The sequence below is a fragment of the Rhagoletis pomonella genome, unplaced genomic scaffold, assembly GCF_013731165.1.
Source record: "Rhagoletis pomonella isolate Grant_MI unplaced genomic scaffold, Rhpom_1.0 Rhpom_scaffold_00003, whole genome shotgun sequence".
NCBI lineage: Eukaryota > Metazoa > Arthropoda > Insecta > Diptera > Tephritidae > Rhagoletis > Rhagoletis pomonella.
Genome location: NW_023458557.1, coordinates 51,901,749 through 51,920,165, shown reverse-complemented (window position 1 = coordinate 51,920,165; position 18,417 = coordinate 51,901,749). Strand labels below are relative to the sequence as shown.

The window sequence follows — 18,417 nt, the reverse complement described above, 5'->3', positions numbered from 1 at the left end:
GAAAAGGCACGATTTTTTTTAAATTCGAAAAAATGTAAATATTTCAAAAACGGTGACACTTTTACCTGAAAATTTTTTGTTTATCAGTGAGAAAATATGGGATTTTCGGGTATTTAAGGATGACTAAGACTGTTTCTTTTTTGCTCAAAAGAAAGCTTAGGTATTTTTCTTTAAGAGTTTTGAGGTCGCTTAGTGGGATGCGACTTGTTTATCTATTAAAATGAGCATTTAGTAACTCGAAACAGCGTTTTTTTAATTTTTAATATATGACCCAAGTGTTTCTGAAACCTGAAAATAAAACTTATATAAAAAATTAGATGAAATTACCTTTCCAACGCCATTTAACAAGCAACTAAAGTTTCATACCCTCTACACTATAATACCCACAATATGTACACCTCTGGAATAAAATAACTGTTTTTCTATAGAATTGGTGAAAATTTTGAATATTTTTATTTATTTAGAATAGTTTTTAATATATAATTTAATAAATAAATACATAAAAAGTATACAAGATAGTTAATTTTCCAATAGCCAGCCTTCTTCCATCCAACTTATTTTCCACCTTTCTTTGTGAAAGAAATCACATTGGGTAGAGGAAGAAAACTTCTTTAACTTGAGCCTTCCACCGCCAATCGGTATGAAAGCATGATATTGAGCGGTACCATCGATTGTTACTGCATCATCAAATCTGCTCTTCAGTGATATCGCAGTTTCCGCATGATCATCTTTGCTACTAAGCATTATTTCAGTTTCTTTACAATAATTCTTTGCCCATCGGAATAAAGCTATCGGATCTATGATACGAGCTTGATGAGAGCATTGGAGGCTATACTTCGCTGCATTTCTTTTGATATTTGCTCCTATACCATCACATGCTCCTTTACCATGAGCAGTAGGATGAAAATGCCACTCAGCTGGTGTATAGAAATCTGTTTCATGAGCCATAAGATTTGGGAAGCTACTTTTGTTTTTAAAATGCTGACGAGCTCCATCCGAAACGTAGTATACCTTCGCCACTGTGAATTTGGATTTTAGATAATTTAGTATTATCCTTTGGTACTCATAAACATCAACGGCGTCATGCTTCAAATCGTCGGATATGAGTGCCATACTTTTATGTTCCAGTTCTCCATCTTTCATGTAGTAAATAACTATTGTAAATATAGTTGCTTGGTCGTTATTGAATTGGAATGCTTGTATGGCATCCTGGATAATATATTTATAGTTTTCTGCGAAATCGTATGAAATAACGAATTCACCTGCCTGCAAATGTATCTTCAAATTTTCGAAGAATGACCGCTGCTCCTTGACTAGAAAGTCATGGGTTCTCAAGTTTACCAATCCGGTACAAATTTCTTCCACAAAATCGTCCACACTTAAGATAATTGTTTTCAATGTGCACCTTTCATACTGCAGCCAAGATTCAAATTTGACCTCCTCCACAAATTCTCGGTCAAAAGACTTGATCAAATTCTCTTTGATGAACGTAGTTCCCGGGCAACTGGAGCATTCACCCAAGTGGCAAGAAGTTGATACATTAGGACACATTGTCAATTTAAGGCAATCACGGTAACTGTTTAAATCTTCCGGCGAATCATTTGTTAAATAATTCAAGTTGATTTCCTTCAACATCAGCTTCACATTTTCATGATAAATGCAATCGCATACTGTATAGGGCCATTTACATAAGACTTTGATCGCTTTGCTTGACAGTTCAAACTCTGAGAACAAAGCGTGAAATGTAGAAGGTATGCTACAATAAACGCTTTGACAGCTTTTGCGTTCTCCTTTTCCTCCATATTTTTTATCTGTAAAATAGATAACAATATAATAATATGCATTAACAATAGTAATAATAATTCCTATTTACCCAATTTTTATCATTAAATGCAAATGCAAGCGCATGAGAAAAGATACATGTAGACAGCTGATTCCCAAAGCGGGCAAAAGTTGAGAGTTGCCCAAGATTTTGCTTCGTTTTGCTTTGCTTCAAACGTTTTTTATGTGAGCATACTCATGCATATGCCTACATCGATCTTATATGTCAAAGCAAAGAACTATCAAGCAAAGCGAAGAAAGTTGTATGTGAATCAGCCTTATGAGCTCCGCTGCTTCCTGCCAAGACGCAATGTTTTGGCCTGAGCTGGGTAAATTTTGTGAATCCAGTTTTGATATCCTCGTGTTCGGATTGAAAGCTCGCGAATAGCTCATTCAGGTTGCAGAGAATTATCATCTTCTGCATTTGAACTTTCTTACCGTCAATTCGTACAGACACCCAGTCTTTCATCCCTGGCATCAGGCGACCCATATCGTCGCGCTTATAAAACTGAGTCACTAGAGCTTCAGTTTTGCACTCTAAAGGTTTTCCTTTCTTTGGGTTTGGGAGTGTGAGTATGCCATGCTCTGCAACTAATTTTTTGGCAATCCTGGCTTTTCTTTCTGATGTTCCAAACTCAGCCATTGTTTTTGCGCGACTCCATGTCGGTGGAGCAAGCGTGAGAAGTTGAATTTTTTCTGCTCTACTAGTTGAAGTTTTGTACTTTTCTTTTATTTGCTCAAGGACTTTTACTGCATCCTTGTGGTATTGGTTTTGGCACTCATCCCTTGAAGTCATATTTTCTTCAGTAAAGTTGGAATCATCGTCATCGGAAATTCGGTCCATCATTCTCAGAATCAATATGGTCTCTATCTAGAATAACGTCTTCACAAGGCTCATTAGTTTTCGAAGTCGGTAATTCCTTCAATTTGCTGAGCTCTTTACGTGTTTTTTTTTGTTGAAGGGATTAAAGCAAAAAGAAGCAAACATTTCTTTATCAAGCTTAGCCTTTTTATGAGCCATAGCCATTGAAAATATTAATTATGACTGTGCTATTTAGTCTTTATTTTAACGCTGTTTCTAAAAAAGTGGTGTTCAGAATGACCATTCACTGCCTTCATAAACCATAGCTGATTTATTATAGCTACTTATAGGTTGCGCGAGTAGGTATGCATATCTATTGAGAAATGGTTTGGACGAATCTGCTGTGGTTAGGTACAAAGAAAAATCTTAATCATCCTTAACTACCGCGAAATCCCATCTTCTTCATATTTTTCAAATATTGTGCTAGTAGGTATGTAAATCTAATACTCAAAATTCTGCAAAGCTATTAATAAAGTGTTTGGATGCACAAAATCGAGTACCTGGTGTGTTAGACTACGAAAAATCTTAGTCATCCTTAACTACGGGAATTGCAGTATCGAGGGTATGAAACTTTGGTTAGGCATATTATATACCGTTGGAAAGGTAATTGTATATACTTTCTCATATAAGTTTTATTTTCAGGTTTAAGAAACACTTACACAATAATACTAAAAAATAAAACAATAGGTCATATATTAAAAATTAAAAAAACCGCTGTTTCGAGTTACTAAACGCTAATTTTGATTGATAAACAAGTCGCATCCCACTAAGCGACCACAAAGCTCCTAAAGAAAAATACCTAAGCTTTCTTTTGAGCAAAAAAAATACCCCTTTTTGAAAAAAACATAAAAATTATTTTTTATTTAAAAAAAAAATTTAAAAAAAATTTATTTTAATTAAAAAAAATAAAATCTGTAAAGACTGAAGAGAAATCTATCGAAAACATTCCTGAAAAAAATTTTCTAAATACAATAGGTAATTAGTTATATGGATCCGAAAAAATGGCCGTTTGACCAAAATGTCAAAATTCTAGACCCTCCAACTCGGAGTGTGTTTGACCGATCCCATTGAAATTTTGTGTCATAACTACTATTTATTAGGACTAACCTTGGTGCAAATTTCATCTCGATCGGAAGACATCGATTTCAAATGTTGGGTCACTTGAGGTGAAATGCCCCATATATCAGTCTTTCTTTCATCTCTTACATAAATGAAAAAAGAAATGAGATCAAATTAAGCATATACAACTTTTTCATGCCAAGTATGAATAAATTCTCCAAAGGGCTAGGGACAATTTTAAATTTATGTGGCGAAAAAAACTATGTGGTAGCTAAATCTAGCCACCAAAGGGCTAAAACGGCAACACTGCTGTGTAATTTTTACTGGCTTTTGCATAGCGAACAGAACTACTTGTTTTTTGTATTGAAATAAGACCGTATGGGTTTATTTCTCATATGTAAAATTTTTGATTATGGCTTATGGTGTAAATTTTAAGAAGCTGGTGCTAATTATATAAAAAGAAGGTAGTTTCAATAACCGAATTTTTGACGGATACTGGGATTTTTGAAGCTTAAAGCTGATGCCAGATAAAACTTTGTGGCTTTGCGAGACATTTATAACTTTGCCAGCAAAGCGCCAAACGCAAAAGGTATGTCACAATTAACGCCAAGAAAACAATTTTGTACAGCTTTTTTACTTGAAACAAAATAAATATTACACCGGCTGATTGGCTATATTTTCGTCTCGCGCTGCAGCTGCAACGATCTATGGGGCATGCTTTGTGCATTTTCATACAATTAATCCTATCCGTCAAAGCGAATCTGTCACGCAAAGCGAAGCAAGCGTTTTATCTGGCATTAGTTTAATAATTTGTTCATGTTGATAGCAGCGTCACCATATTGTTAATATTTAAAAATAAATTAAGGAATTAGGAATTTCTTTCACAGTTAATGGGTGTAAATATTTTAGTCTTCTGTTTAATCTATATGTATGTATGTTGCGTTGACAATATTAAATGTTTTTATTTAATTAATTCAACAAACCCATTAAGATGTAATATTTCTCAGCTTCATATTTAGTTTTGTTCTCTTTTAACTTTAGATTTAAATATCAAATTCACAAAAGGAAGCGCAGCGCTGTAAATTTAGAAAATGTTGTACCGTCTTCCTTGCAGTGGTATTTTGTATTTTTGCAGCTCCCAAATGCGCAACTCATTTTTCTTTTTAGCATTTTAAAAAATTGTTTTATTTTTTGCTTTGTCGTTCAAATTTTAAAAATCTTACCTCGATACTCAAAAAACTCTAAAAAATCTGATTCAAAAGTTTAAATTGTTGATGATTACACTGTGCGACACTAAAAAATACGTGGGAAGTTATGTATTCTGGTAGGTATACGAGTAAAACAAGAATCGAAATATGAAATTTACCAAACACCCCCAAAATCTTAATTTACCGTTAAAAAACCGGGTTTTCGTACTCTTGCTCACTTATAAGCCTGTAACTTAGTTCATTATGAACCGAATTTCGGTTTTTTGCTGGGTTTAAAAAGAAGAAACTTGGACCTTATGAACGATATATATGTGAATAAAGAAACCTTAAGATAATACACACAGTATTTACCCAGCAAAAACATGTTTTTTCAACTTTTTTCGCCTTTTTAAATTTTATAACAACACCACTAGTCCTATATTCATTGTAAAATTAAATTTAATAGCGAAAAAACGAGTGTTTGTTTTCAAAAATCTAATGAAAGTTTACTGAGTTATTACATTTTTTATGAAAACAAATTTTTTTTTCAAAAATATTATTTTTGGCTATAGAACTCAAAAATTTTTGCTTGACAGTTTTGTTTTTAATTTAACGTTTCCTATGATCGCAAAGTATGGCCATCCCGAGAGCCGCATTAAATAGGCCGTTCTAAACGTCCCATTGGTTAAAGCTGAAAATGTTGTCCTGCCACCACTTCATTTAAACCAAGGATATTTGAATATATAGGGGTATTCTCACAGTCTTGCAATGCCCTTGAACGGAGTACGGATTGCACGGTTTGCATAGCTGTCCCATAAGAAAACCGGTCTTTTTTTCGTGCAATTCATGCACCGTGCAAGGGCTTTGCAAGACTCCAAGAATACCTCTAATTATATAAAAATTGGTTGTAAATAGCAGCGCTTTTTGTCATCTTTAAGTGGGGTTCCCACAGTTAAGTTAAGCCAAAATAAAAGGAGGTATTAATTTTTTATTCTCTCGTCTAGTACTTTTTCATCGGTTTTATCCCCTTTTATGAATGTTAGGTATTTTCATAGGACCTCAAATTCGTAAAATTATGAGCGAAGTGAACTTTTTGAATAAGGTAAGCTCAGTAGAACAACGTGCATGGAAGTGTTTTGTAGTGCTATGCAATAATTTCTTTGGAAACCACAGAAGCGACGACTATGTCTACGGTGACCATATTAACCATCGTAAAATAAAGGACTTTTTTTCAAAATGATTTGGGAATACGTACATACAACTTGTATGATAAAATTACCTTACCCATATCGTAATTTAAATCAAATATTTACCAGTTAATTATATTATTGTACAAGTTCCCCTGATGTAGCGAAAAATGAAGCCAAATCCTTTACAAGGACTTCGCCATCCTTTGCTACCAAATGCGTTTACCAAAATTCATACTGCACGGCAAAGCCAGCACACAGTGGTTCAAAATTGCAATTGAATGTCCATAATTCACCGGAGCCTTAATTTTTCAACCAATTTTTATTAAAACAAAAAAAAAATATTTATGTTGATGAACATTTTTTGTAACATTAAAATTTTTTTGTGTAGCTTTTTCATTTTGGGAAAACCATACAATTGTTTTCAACTAGTTTTTGCATACATTTTCTTCAAAATTGCTACTTTTTCTGCATTTTGCACTAAACAAATTAATATAATCAAATAAAAATTCACAAATCAGGCTCAACTGGTCTCTTGAAAATATTGTAAGCTTTCATAAAAAAAAAAATAATCAAATTAAGTGAAAAATGAAGGCTCCAGTGAATTACGAACACTAATTGCCAGTTTTGAACCACTGCGCTGCAGGGGGTTTATTGTTCTCTTTCAGAGGAATTGGAAACTCAGCGTGCAACACGATCCTGGGCAAAACTTTCCCTGTGCTTTATAGATTGTACAAAGATTAACGATGAAATAGAAAGCCTTAAGTGAAGTGCGAAACAAACTGGCGGAGGTTTTCATTATATTTTATAAGGCATATTTTTATTTTTCATATTCTGTATGTGTTGTGTATATTTTTATTTATAAACGTATGTGTTCCTTTTCTTTTGTACGCTTTTATTGATATATCTGTACTGTAATATTTTCGGACGGTACTAGCTCTTACTGCCTTTTTAGGAGTATTACATATACGCATGCGCCCCACACTTCATTTTCAGTCTCACAGATTGTTTATAATGATTTTTCCTAAAATTTCAAAATCAAAAGTTACTTTTTCCATCCTGTCCATTTATAAAACCGCGCATATTAAAAAGTTTTTTTATTTTATTTATTTTCTACTTGTTAGTATTGTCTGTATAAAATTTTGCAATAGATATTAAAATAATTCAACGATATTAATCGATTGATGCACATACATGCATATGCATATGTATGTACATACATACGAGCACCAATTAATTTCATTTAAAGCACTGCTGGGCACTGACTTGCCCGCGGGCAAAGCTCTTTTAAGCTTTCTATAAATTTTTTTATAGGCGCATGCAGAGTAAAAGCTCTCTCCCCAACGTTGATTTAAAGAAATGGCGTAATGTAGCGTACGTAGTGCATAGGGCGCCATCTACCTCCCAACCGTAGAGGTAGATGTCGCCTTATGCACTAGATTTTGTATAGGAACTTTGCATAGTAAATGTTTTATAGCAAAAATGGTGTCTGGACACACAAAATTGCAAGATGATAAAAGCATTGTAAAAACACCTATTACCTTCCAAAACAATTTTAATACAGTCGTCGCCGCTGTGAAAGACACTAAGTCGTTTTCGTAAAATTCACCTGTACAGCGAAAAAACATCACCTGCAAAATTTTAAAATACCATAAAACCTAGTAAGAGAACTATCCAAACTTTAAGAAAAGTTGCCCTTATCCTTTCTGACCCCTTTTTAGACAATGGCGTTAAATTGGCATTTAGGCAAAAAAATGTAGACTCGGGTTACGCCATCCACAGTATTTTTACGAAGAAAATCTTTCCCCATTGGCGGCCTTCGGCCACTCTTAGAAAAAATAACCCTTATCAGTGCAATTCCGGCTATCGCTGCTCACCAAAAAATCGGTAATCGCTTTTAGTGATAACGTGTTCTAGAACGCATTGCCTTATAATGTCTTCTAATTTGTTCGCTTCTTTTAGGTATTGCCGGTAATGCATAGCAGAATATTCGACAATATTTTATTAATTTCGCTGCTTTGGTTCATTATGGGGAATGCAAGGTACACCAGCTGAAAAATAGAATAGGGGTTTTCACGATCCGATGCATACTGCCTAGCATGGTTTGAACACATGAAACAACAACAATGATGCTATTTATGCTATCAATGCACCATGCTAGACGGTGTACATCGGATCGTGAATACCCCTAATGAATAACCAAAAATTCTTTTCTACCGTTACTTTCTGTGGGAAATTCCATCGAATAAAAATCATGTTTTGCTTTGATGAGTGAGGAAGTACAATTTTAAGTTTAATTAAAAATGTTTGTATGTACATACCGATTTTTAAGTAAGATTCCTCCAGTACTGTTGGAGTCAATCGCTACTTTTGAACCGCTACTGAACTGACTCCTAGGTAAGTAGCTACTCTATTAACCCGTGGTAGTACACATGGTAGTGCAGAGTCGAACCAGTCAGAAGCAGAATATTGAAAAACTATGAAAGAGGGCGCAAGTGACTATTTTAGTAAGAGCCAATTAACACAACGACTTTTCACCCTGCGTTTTTGGCACGTTACCTTTTAAAAAAGTCTTCGAAAATCCTCGTGCATTTACACGATGACTTTTTCTTTGCGGCGTTTCTTGTGTATTTTTGACATGTAAGCGTCAAATTTTCTTTGGTCAACTCTTTCGTCCTCTTTTTTTAAAGCGGAGCGAATCGCGAACTCAAAGCAAAAATACGAAAAAGTCAACTCGATAAAAGCGAAACGTCAAAAAAACCCCTCGATTTCGCTCACCGTGCGTGCTTGCCTACCCCGCTGACTTCGCTACACTTCTTGCCTACAAGCTCGACACGCATGACTTTCCACCCAGGGTGAAAAGTCATCCTGCAAATTGGCTCTAACTACCGGTAGTGTAGAGAGAGCCGATCTAGGTATTCCTCATTAGTTTCTCTGTAAGGCATTCTTTGTTCGCTTCTCTGGATTCTGTTTATCCATGCGTTCTGCTTTCGTTCGTAGGTAATTCTTCGGGTAAGGCCTTACAGCCAATGACATGCCTACGTTAAAATAGTGCCTTCTTGAAGAGAAAATATAAGCGATTCTCTTCGCCTAATTCGATTCCATTCTAGCTTCTGTGGTAATCGTGTTTTTTGCTGCTTTGAAATTAGGCCGCCGAAGAAATATGAAGGCGGCCTTAATTCACGCGGTCTTAATTCCATCCCACTCATTTTATATATTCATAGATAGGTATAGATGTGGTTATTTCCATACACATCGTTGCATTAATAATCTTTATCAACTGTTCAATATCATAATTCCAATTGAAGTCCAGTTCATCAAACTTGTAAACAAAAGTACATACAACAATAAATAAATATTTAATTCTAGTACTCACGTATCTATGGCATTTAAGCCTGCCGCCTGCATTGTTTTTAAGCGTTCTTCCCATACCTGTGGCAAAGCGCGAAAATAGTGAAACGACCCTGAGACATAACGAAACGGTTTGCCATCCATTAAAAAAGTATTAGCTTCATGGTCTATAGTGAAGGTGCGGTTTGAGTGCTAAAAATGGCATTCGAGAAGAATATTAATTTTTGCTTACGTACGCACTTACATATTTACATGCATATGTACATATGTATGTATTAGGAATGTTAATCCCGGGATCCCGGACTTTTTAAGGTCTCGAAAATCCCGGGATTCTTGGCGAGTAATCACGGGATTTTCGAGATTTGTAATTTGCACCGATGACAATAATATAAACTCCTTTTCTTGGCCAGTATTGCCTATATTCTTTTTTTATTAATGTCTAGCTCATTAGACATACAACACCGCGCGATAGTAAATTTTAAACACAACTATCAATATATTCGCGAAACCATGGGCCAAATATAGTGAAATTGCGTTTTTAGTTTTTCACTCTGACGTCAGTAATTTAAAAATGATTTTAAAAAATTCAGAGAAATGTGCTTAGAGAAGAAGTATGGGTATGAAATTAATGCGGAAATCCTGTAGAATTTAAACAGGTTCAAGTTTCTGGTGCAGAAGGGCTGGTAAATATTGAAATTGTCATTTTAAAATTGTATCGAATAACGTTTTAAGCGCCAATTTACTCAAAACTAGTTTTTTCGCAGATTACCGTTAAAAATACTCTCGCGTATCATAAGGTCGCGAAATTTCTCATTTTCCATCAGTTTTCGGACATTAACCTACGCTCCAACGTAAGTAGTGAGTGGAAAAACGTTTTAAGTGCAGGTGACCATGGCCAATTTAGAATTAACCAGCGTAATGCAAATGTGCAATAATGGTAAAACACGTAAAGTACATTTCGAAAAATGGAATGATATGAAAAATAAGAGGCTAATAAATAGTGGGGAAGAATATTCAGGAAGAAATGGGAAAGGGTATGATAAAAAATTACCAGAAACGGCCATGTGGAAAAACGTTGTAAGTGAAGGAGCTGTGTTAATATCAATTTTGGTTTTTTATTCCCCAAATTGCGCTTCAAGTGCGCTTGTTCTCTTCACAGGTCAAGCTTCATATTGGAGACTATTCAAAAGCATTTCTCCATTTTTTATAAAATGACCTATGATGAACAATCAAAGAAACCTTATTGTTACATTTATTACATTCATTTGTCGAAAAAGGTTGTAAGCGCCACCAGCAAAGATGTTAGGCTTACTGGAAAAACGTGTTATCATCCATTGGGATTTGGATATAAAGCGTTTTTCCATCATTAAAATTTTATAAATCTTTTTTTGACTTGAAAGATATATCGCACACCGTCTTCAAAAGAGTCACAACTCAAAATAATACGTTTGTCAGAAAAGGCGAAAAACTATTTTCTTAGCACATGATAATTATATGGGCAAGGGCGACTTTACCTTAGGTTTTTTGTAACAAATTGTATACAAAAATTTGCTCCAGGTTTTGCTGAAAGGTAAATAAACGCTCTGTGAAAATTTTTAGCGCATAATCTCAAAAATTCAAAATTTTGAGCTCCGACTCTTTTAAAGACGGTGTGCGATATATGGATATAAATTTTAATTCACGGGCAAGTCTCTTGGAGACTGCTGTACCGAAAAATGGAAAACTAAATCAAATGATTATGTGCGTTGTCAAAGACGTTTTTTTTCCATTCCTGAAAATTATGTCGCTTACAACGTTATTCGCGGCGACCATTCATTTGTTTTTGAAAAAATTATATGTTAAGGGCTTATATAAACTCGATAACATCCCCGAGTTACGTTCTTCTAACTTTGTCAGATTAAAAATTACCTATTCGTCCTTGTGAATCCAAAAAATTTTAATTTTTTAAATTCTAAATATTTTTATTCTACATTGCATTGATTTTTTTTTAACAATTTATGGTATTAATAATATCTTATAAATTACAGAGTCCTTCAAAATAAATCCTGCGGTCAGAGAAAAAAAATAAAAACGCCACTTTAAATAAAAAAGTTGGTTTCAAACCCATTTATTATTATTTATTTCATGGTAGGAGAGCTTCTCAAAAAATATAGAAGCAATTTTTTCGATTCAAGTTGTTGAAAAGTAATGAATATCCAAATTCCGGGACTAATTTCGGGATTGTGACAACGCCATCCCGAAAATCCCGGAATCGGAAAAGCCGAAAAATTAACATCCCTAGTATGTATATATGTGTATATTGCACTTTAATACAATTTAATTTTTGTATTTAAATCAAATCAATGATAATTTCACTTAGTTCTAGTTATTTTTCATTTTAATTCCTTATTTTATTTTACCATATTTTTTATTTATTGTACTTTATTCAATATCAAACATATAAACTCACTTTTGCCCAACAGGAGTCCAAGCTGACCAGCAAACAAACAAGAATCAATCTCGTTACAAGTTTATTTTTCAATGCGCTCATTATCGCTTCTTAAACACAACTGGCAATTGCACTGGTTAGTCGCCATGAGCAAACTAAGTTCAGCATCGCCTAGAAGTAATTTATTTATATTCGTACTTAGTACGAACATATTGCATGTATGTAGATAAATAAATAAAAAAATTTATGTTATGGAGTGTCCACTCGGAGACGTGTGCACATTAGGGTGACTCAAAATTAGTCGGAATTTTGATGCTTTCACCCTCTAGGATTTTTCTATATCGAAAAAATATAACCATATCTTTTTTATTTTGCAATCAAAAGATATTTAGAGGTCGCTCAAAACGCTCAAAGTTTTCTATATATTTTATATGGGAATAACGACTGGTTCGAGAGGCAGATGTCGCCCTTTGCACTACGTACGCTACAGCGGAAATGTACAACACCCCATTTCTTTAAATGAAATTAATTGGTGCTCGTATGTATCAAATCAAAAGTTATCAAAACAAATTCTATGGGTCTGAGAATTATGTATTATTTTCTACATTTTAGTCCATTTATAAAAGCGTTGTATATTAAAAAGTTCGTTTTATATTATTTATTTTCTACTTTTTAGTCTTGTCTGTATACAATTTTGCAATAGATATTAAAATAATTCAACGATATTAATAGATTGGTGCACACACATGCATATACATAAGTATGTGTGTATGTATGTACATACATACGAGCACCAATTAATTTCATTTAAAGAAATGGGGTGTTGTACATTTCCGCTGTAGCGTACGTAGTGCAAAGGGCGACATCTGCCTCTCGAACCAACGAGGTTGATATCTAGACCTAATAGGAACCTTCCGAACACAGCTTTTATAGCTGTCTGGACACACAACATTAGGTGTGTACCCGTATTGAGAGGACAAAATTCTCCAGCAGCAAAAGTTCTGAGAATTTAGCAGAATTCGCTCTTAAAGAGACGAAATATCAACAGAAGTACGAGAACGCAAAATTTGCAAAAACTTGCAACCTTCGAAACAGCTGATCACTTGCACAGTTGCCACTGGTGATTAATTTGGCAATTTATTTTCTGTTTGGTACATTTTCCCCCGATTTGGAATTTTATACAATTGAATAGTTTTCGATAAGAAAAACCTTTTCAAAATACAAATTAATTATACCGGAATGAATAAGTTATTTTTCTCATAATTATTTGTGATATCACATGGTGACGCATTAAAAACAAGAGTATCTCCTCCAAACACCCATCATTGATCCAAAAAAATGTTATAGAGTAGGTTTAAAATTATAAAATTTTCATTTCAACAATCAACCTACCAAAACCGAAAACTTCAGAAAAAAAAAAAACATTTCAGCATGCTTCATTTAAATCTATTTTGGTATATTTAAAGGAAAATTATGGTACAAACGAAAAATGCCATACAGCAAAAATAGTCAGCACACACTAAAGTAAACAAACTGGAGATTAATAGCAAATTAACGAAAAATAAACTCAACAAAGGTTGTGCTTATTAAATTTATGCACTTTTTAGCTGTATGCATTAATAATAAAATTTGCAATAAATAACTCAAAAAGGCCATATTTTCTTTTGTTTATTTACAAACATGCGTTTGTGATCAGCTGATTTTCTTACTTGCAAGTTTTAGCTGGGAAAAATTTTTCCAGCAGAAATTTGCAGCTCTCTTTCACATTTTGCTCTCTCAATTTCCCCTACTTTGCAAGTTTTTTGGGTACGAGAACGCAAAACCAGTAAAAGTTTTCTAAAACTTTAGATAGTTGGGCGTACGAGTACACTCCTATTGCACATTGATAAAAGCGTTGTACAAAATTTGAGATCCATTTTAAGCGACCGTTATTCATATACCCACATACATATGTAGGTACACACATATAATACTTTTCATATCAATTTAAGTCTATTACATGCGCCCATGTATGTAATACTTCTATATTGGCAGTAAGCTAACTTCCCAATGTGTAAGCATTCCGAAATCAAAACGAGGCAGTTTTTGTGTATGTATTAGGGATGTTTCGAATGCCATATTTTTCACATTCGCGAATTTTCGGAATGCGAATGCAAATGCAGATGCAAAATGGAGCTCTGAAAGTATTCATCTCGGAACCCGCTGGTGGTAGCAGAGGAAGAGGGAGGCCACAACTGCGATGGAAAGATCAGGTGGAGAAGGACTTGGCTTCACTTGGCGTCAGTTGGCACAGAGCAGAAACGACTGGCGTGCTTTGCTGAACTCGGCCAAAATCGTTTAGGCGGTTACAGCGCCAAAAAATAAGAAGAGAAGAATCCAAATGCAAATGTTAAGTCATTGTTTTTATAACTTTGTCAATTTGTCGTATTTTTGTTTAGTTTTCCACCAATCGAGAGGATTTTCACTGAGATGAGCCTGTTTTTCCTTAAGATAGGCCTCCAATTTTATTTCACATTTTTTAATGTCTCCAATCGAGAGGATTTTCACTGAGATGAGCCTGTATTTCCTTAAGATAGGCCTCCAATTTTATTTCACGTTTTTTAATGTCTCCAGATTTTACATCCGAGCCTTTGCTTGCGCTGGAGGAATCTAAAATTATTTCTAAGTTGCTTATACGACTTTCAGCAGTACTTGTTAAAGGCCCATCAATGTTGCTTGATATACTACTTAACCGTTTAGCGCCTGAAGCTAAAAGCCGATTATTGCCCGCACCCTGGTTAGACAGACTTAAAGCCATTTCAACAACATTAGAGTGGACACTCTGCCCATGTACACATTCGCATTCGCAAAACACTCGTATCGTTTGATGCGAATGCGAATGTCGAATGCGAATGTGTAAAATGATGCGAGTCATTCGCATAACGAATGCGAATGTAAATATTCGCAACATCCCTTGTATGTATTGTGAACGTGAGTGCCGTTTTTGTGTATGTGTTGTGTATATGTTTATTTATAAACGTACACTGAGGGGGAAAAATATTAAAATCAAATAGAAACGTAATTGGTCTTACCATAAACGTCAACGAAAGTACTGTAGATTGGTAAATATTCAATTCAATTACGCTTATATTAAAATGGCCGCGTTCGTACTGAAAAAGCATCCGTGAAGTGAATAATCAAGAGAAAAACTAAAAAAAAAAATTACTTTTGATGTTGCCTGCAGTGGAATTCGAACCTGACCATCTCCGGATATCAACAACTTCTGGCAAGCATCTTTGCGCACTCAGCTACACCCACACATATAAATTTGCTTTCAAATGTTGAATATCCATCAACACCACAGCACGCGATTTGTACGTATAAACATGTACTATGTATGGATGTGTGTGTTGTCATCGCTCTCAGAGCGGCGCTCTGCATGCTTGTGCACTCATATATATACTCAGATGTGAACAGTCAAATACGTGCGTAATAAATTTTGTATGAAAATATAATTTTTAAATACGAACATTTTTAAACGATAATCAAATATAAAGTATTAATTTTTACTATGCATTATTTCCCTCAGTGTATGTATGTGTTCCTTTTCTTTTGTACGGTTTTATTGATATATCTGTACTGTAATATTTTCGGGCGGTACCAGCTCTTGCTGCTAATATATTACCCATATGCATGCGCCCCACGCTTTTCATTTTCAATCTCATAAATTGTTTATAATGACTTTTTCTAAAATTTCAAAATCAAAAGTTACTTTGTAGTCCATTTATAAAACCACGTAAATTAAACAGTTTTTTATTATATTATTTATTTTCTACTTGTTAGTATTTTCTGTATACAATTTTGCAATAGATATTAAAATAATTCAACGATATTAATAGATTGATGCACACACATGCATATGCATATGTATCAAGAATGATAGAATACAAGATTGCGCCGATCAGAGAGGATTTTTGAGAATAACTTTTGTGTGACGTCACACTGGTGCAATTGCGAGAGAGAAATGCCAAAACGTGAGCAAGAATGGAAGAAGAAGCAAAAATGTTGCAAGGAATACGTAAACAAGTTGCACCAGTGTGACGTCACGCAAACAACGATTCTGTCAAATTCTTTAAGAGAGGAATAGCGGTTCGAGATCGGCGCAACCCTTGTATTCTCTCAATCGTGCATATGTATGTACATACATACGAGCACCAATTAATTTCATTTAAAGCAATGCTGGGCACTACCTTGCCCGCAGGCAAAGCTCTTTTAAGCTTTCTATAAATTTTTTTATAGGCGCATGCAGAGTAAAAGCTCTCTCTGACCATTGCAGATTTAAAGAATTGGCGTGTTGTCCATTTCCGCTGTAGCGTACGTAGGGCATAGGGCGACATCTACGTCTCAACTGTAGAGGTGGATGTCGCCCTATGCATTAGAATTTTTATAGGAACTTTTCAAAGCAAAGGTTTTACAGCAAAGATGGTGTCTGGACACACAACATTGCAAGTTGATAAAAGCGTTGTAAAATAGGGGTATATTTTTTCGATATAGAACAATCCTTTGGGGTGGGCATAAAAATTCCGACATTACTTTTTCACATGCATTTTTGGATCACCCTAATGTACATATTATTTATGTACATTACTAGTGGACCAAGAGAGTTAGTTGCAGCCTATAATAGATAAATGTAGGTTCAATCGTACGCACTCAATTTTGACAGTTAAAAATAATTAAATTTTGTCTATCAATTTCATGGTAAGTGTTTGTTAGGTTTCGAGTGAATGATGATGCGATGCACTGGTTATCGCGGAATGCATATGCACCTATGTACATACATACCAGGGCTGCTGCGAATATTCGCATTCGCAACCGCGGAGCTTCCGCATTAATTTTAACATTCACATTCGCAATAGTCAATGCGGACCTTTTGCGGATGCGAATGTTGTGCAAGTTCACCGATAAAACGTATATATGGCAAACAAAATGGCAAATAGTAGCCAATGCTTTTGCCTGTGGTCGTAAGAGTATTGTGTAACAAAACTGGTCAAATGTCATATTTATCAACTTTGATGAAAATGTCATTAAACATATTATTTCTTAAGCTATATAACCGAGCTATCAACGTGCAGTCATACAAGTTCCAACTTCTACTTGAGCTTTGACGTAAGTCAAAGAGAACATAGTATTTTTAACAATATTTTTTGTTTTCTCTTCTTTAAATACCTGTATTGGTTTCTTCTTTATTATGATTTTTTTTTACCAATCTTAAAAAACCTACTACACACAAAAGAAGAAAGTGTGCACTGTAATTCTTAACCAAATTTTCGTTATTTGCTTTTGGTGTTACATATATTCGTTTCAATAATTGCAAATGGGGCTCTTTGGGGAATTTATTTCTAGCAAAAATTTAAAGAACAGTAATTTTGTTTAATTGTCGGGCAATAGTTTTTTCGTAGGTATATACCTTGGATCTTTGGCTAAGAAATTTTGTAGTAAAACTGTCCCTTCTTTGCTATTTAAAGTCAATAACAATAATAAGATAAGAATTACGTAACTATCTGAGATTCAAATGCTTATAAAAAAACGAGGTGCTTTTTTAAAAAATAACAATGTTCTGATGCGATTCGGCTGACAGCCACAACTTTGAAAACAGAACTTTGTTCAAAATTTTCTTTCCTGGAAAATAGTAATTCATTTTCCATATCCACCTACATATTTAGCTCGCTAGAAGCACAAATTGTTCAAACCAGTCGCAGAAGAAAGTATTAAAAATTACTTACAAAAACTAAAATCGAAAACCGCTGATGAAGTTACAGATTCCCCAAATTCTGAAACAGCCAAAGGAATGAGAATGTCGAATTCTTTTTAAAAAGCTTTAGAAAAACTGACACATCTGGTTTGGCTTGTAAGCGCCGTTTAAACAACGATCTCGCCATTATGCTAGATTCTAATTGTTTCTTAAAAATACTTGACATCCGCATCTGCGGATGTTAGCTGTTAGATATTCGCATCCGCATTCGCATCCGCGGATGTCTAAAATTCCACATTCGCAACATCCCTAATACATACATATACATCTAGGTAGATGTATGTTTGGATGTGGGTATTTCGTAGTTTTTCGGTTTTTGAGTACCCCTTTATCAAGTATTTTTAGACCACAAGCAAAGGTTTATAAAATATTTACACTAAAATAGGTATGCACATTTTTTTTGTTTTAGTAATTTTTAATTAAAAAAGTTTTCCATTGCATATTGGTAGATTAGCATGGAAATTTGAATATTTATTTTTCAAGTATTAGGGAAGCTAGGTAGCAAAGCTAACCAACCATTAACGGAAAATTCCATTATGTTTGTATGTACATATGTAGCTACTATTGCTGGGTTATAATAAAAATAGCAAAATTACAAGTATTGAAATTATTTTAAATAACAGAAATTTCAAATTTGATGCGTGCGCGGCGACAGAAATAATCGAGTGGAGTGCGTACTGTCACTAGGTAGGACCCAGCTGCGATTCTTAGTTTGTTCTGGTGTAAATCCA

At 34.4% G+C, this 18,417-nt stretch overlaps 2 protein-coding genes across 4 annotated transcripts in view; both read right to left on the bottom strand.

Annotated features, from left to right (window-relative positions):
• LOC118735291 (beta-galactosidase) overlaps positions 1-12,043 on the bottom strand; it is a 44,674-nt gene extending 32,631 nt beyond the window's left edge. The window contains exons 1-2 of the mRNA XM_036464956.1: positions 11,917-12,043; positions 9,493-9,659 (exon numbers count right to left, since the gene is read on the bottom strand). Coding sequence (XP_036320849.1) covers positions 9,493-9,659; positions 11,917-11,997 — 248 coding nt within the window. The 5' untranslated portion in view covers positions 11,998-12,043. The remainder of the gene's footprint in view (positions 1-9,492; positions 9,660-11,916) is intronic.
• LOC118735290 (breast cancer anti-estrogen resistance protein 3 homolog) overlaps positions 1-18,417 on the bottom strand; it is a 264,639-nt gene that overhangs the window by 28,533 nt on the left and 217,689 nt on the right. The window lies entirely within an intron of this gene.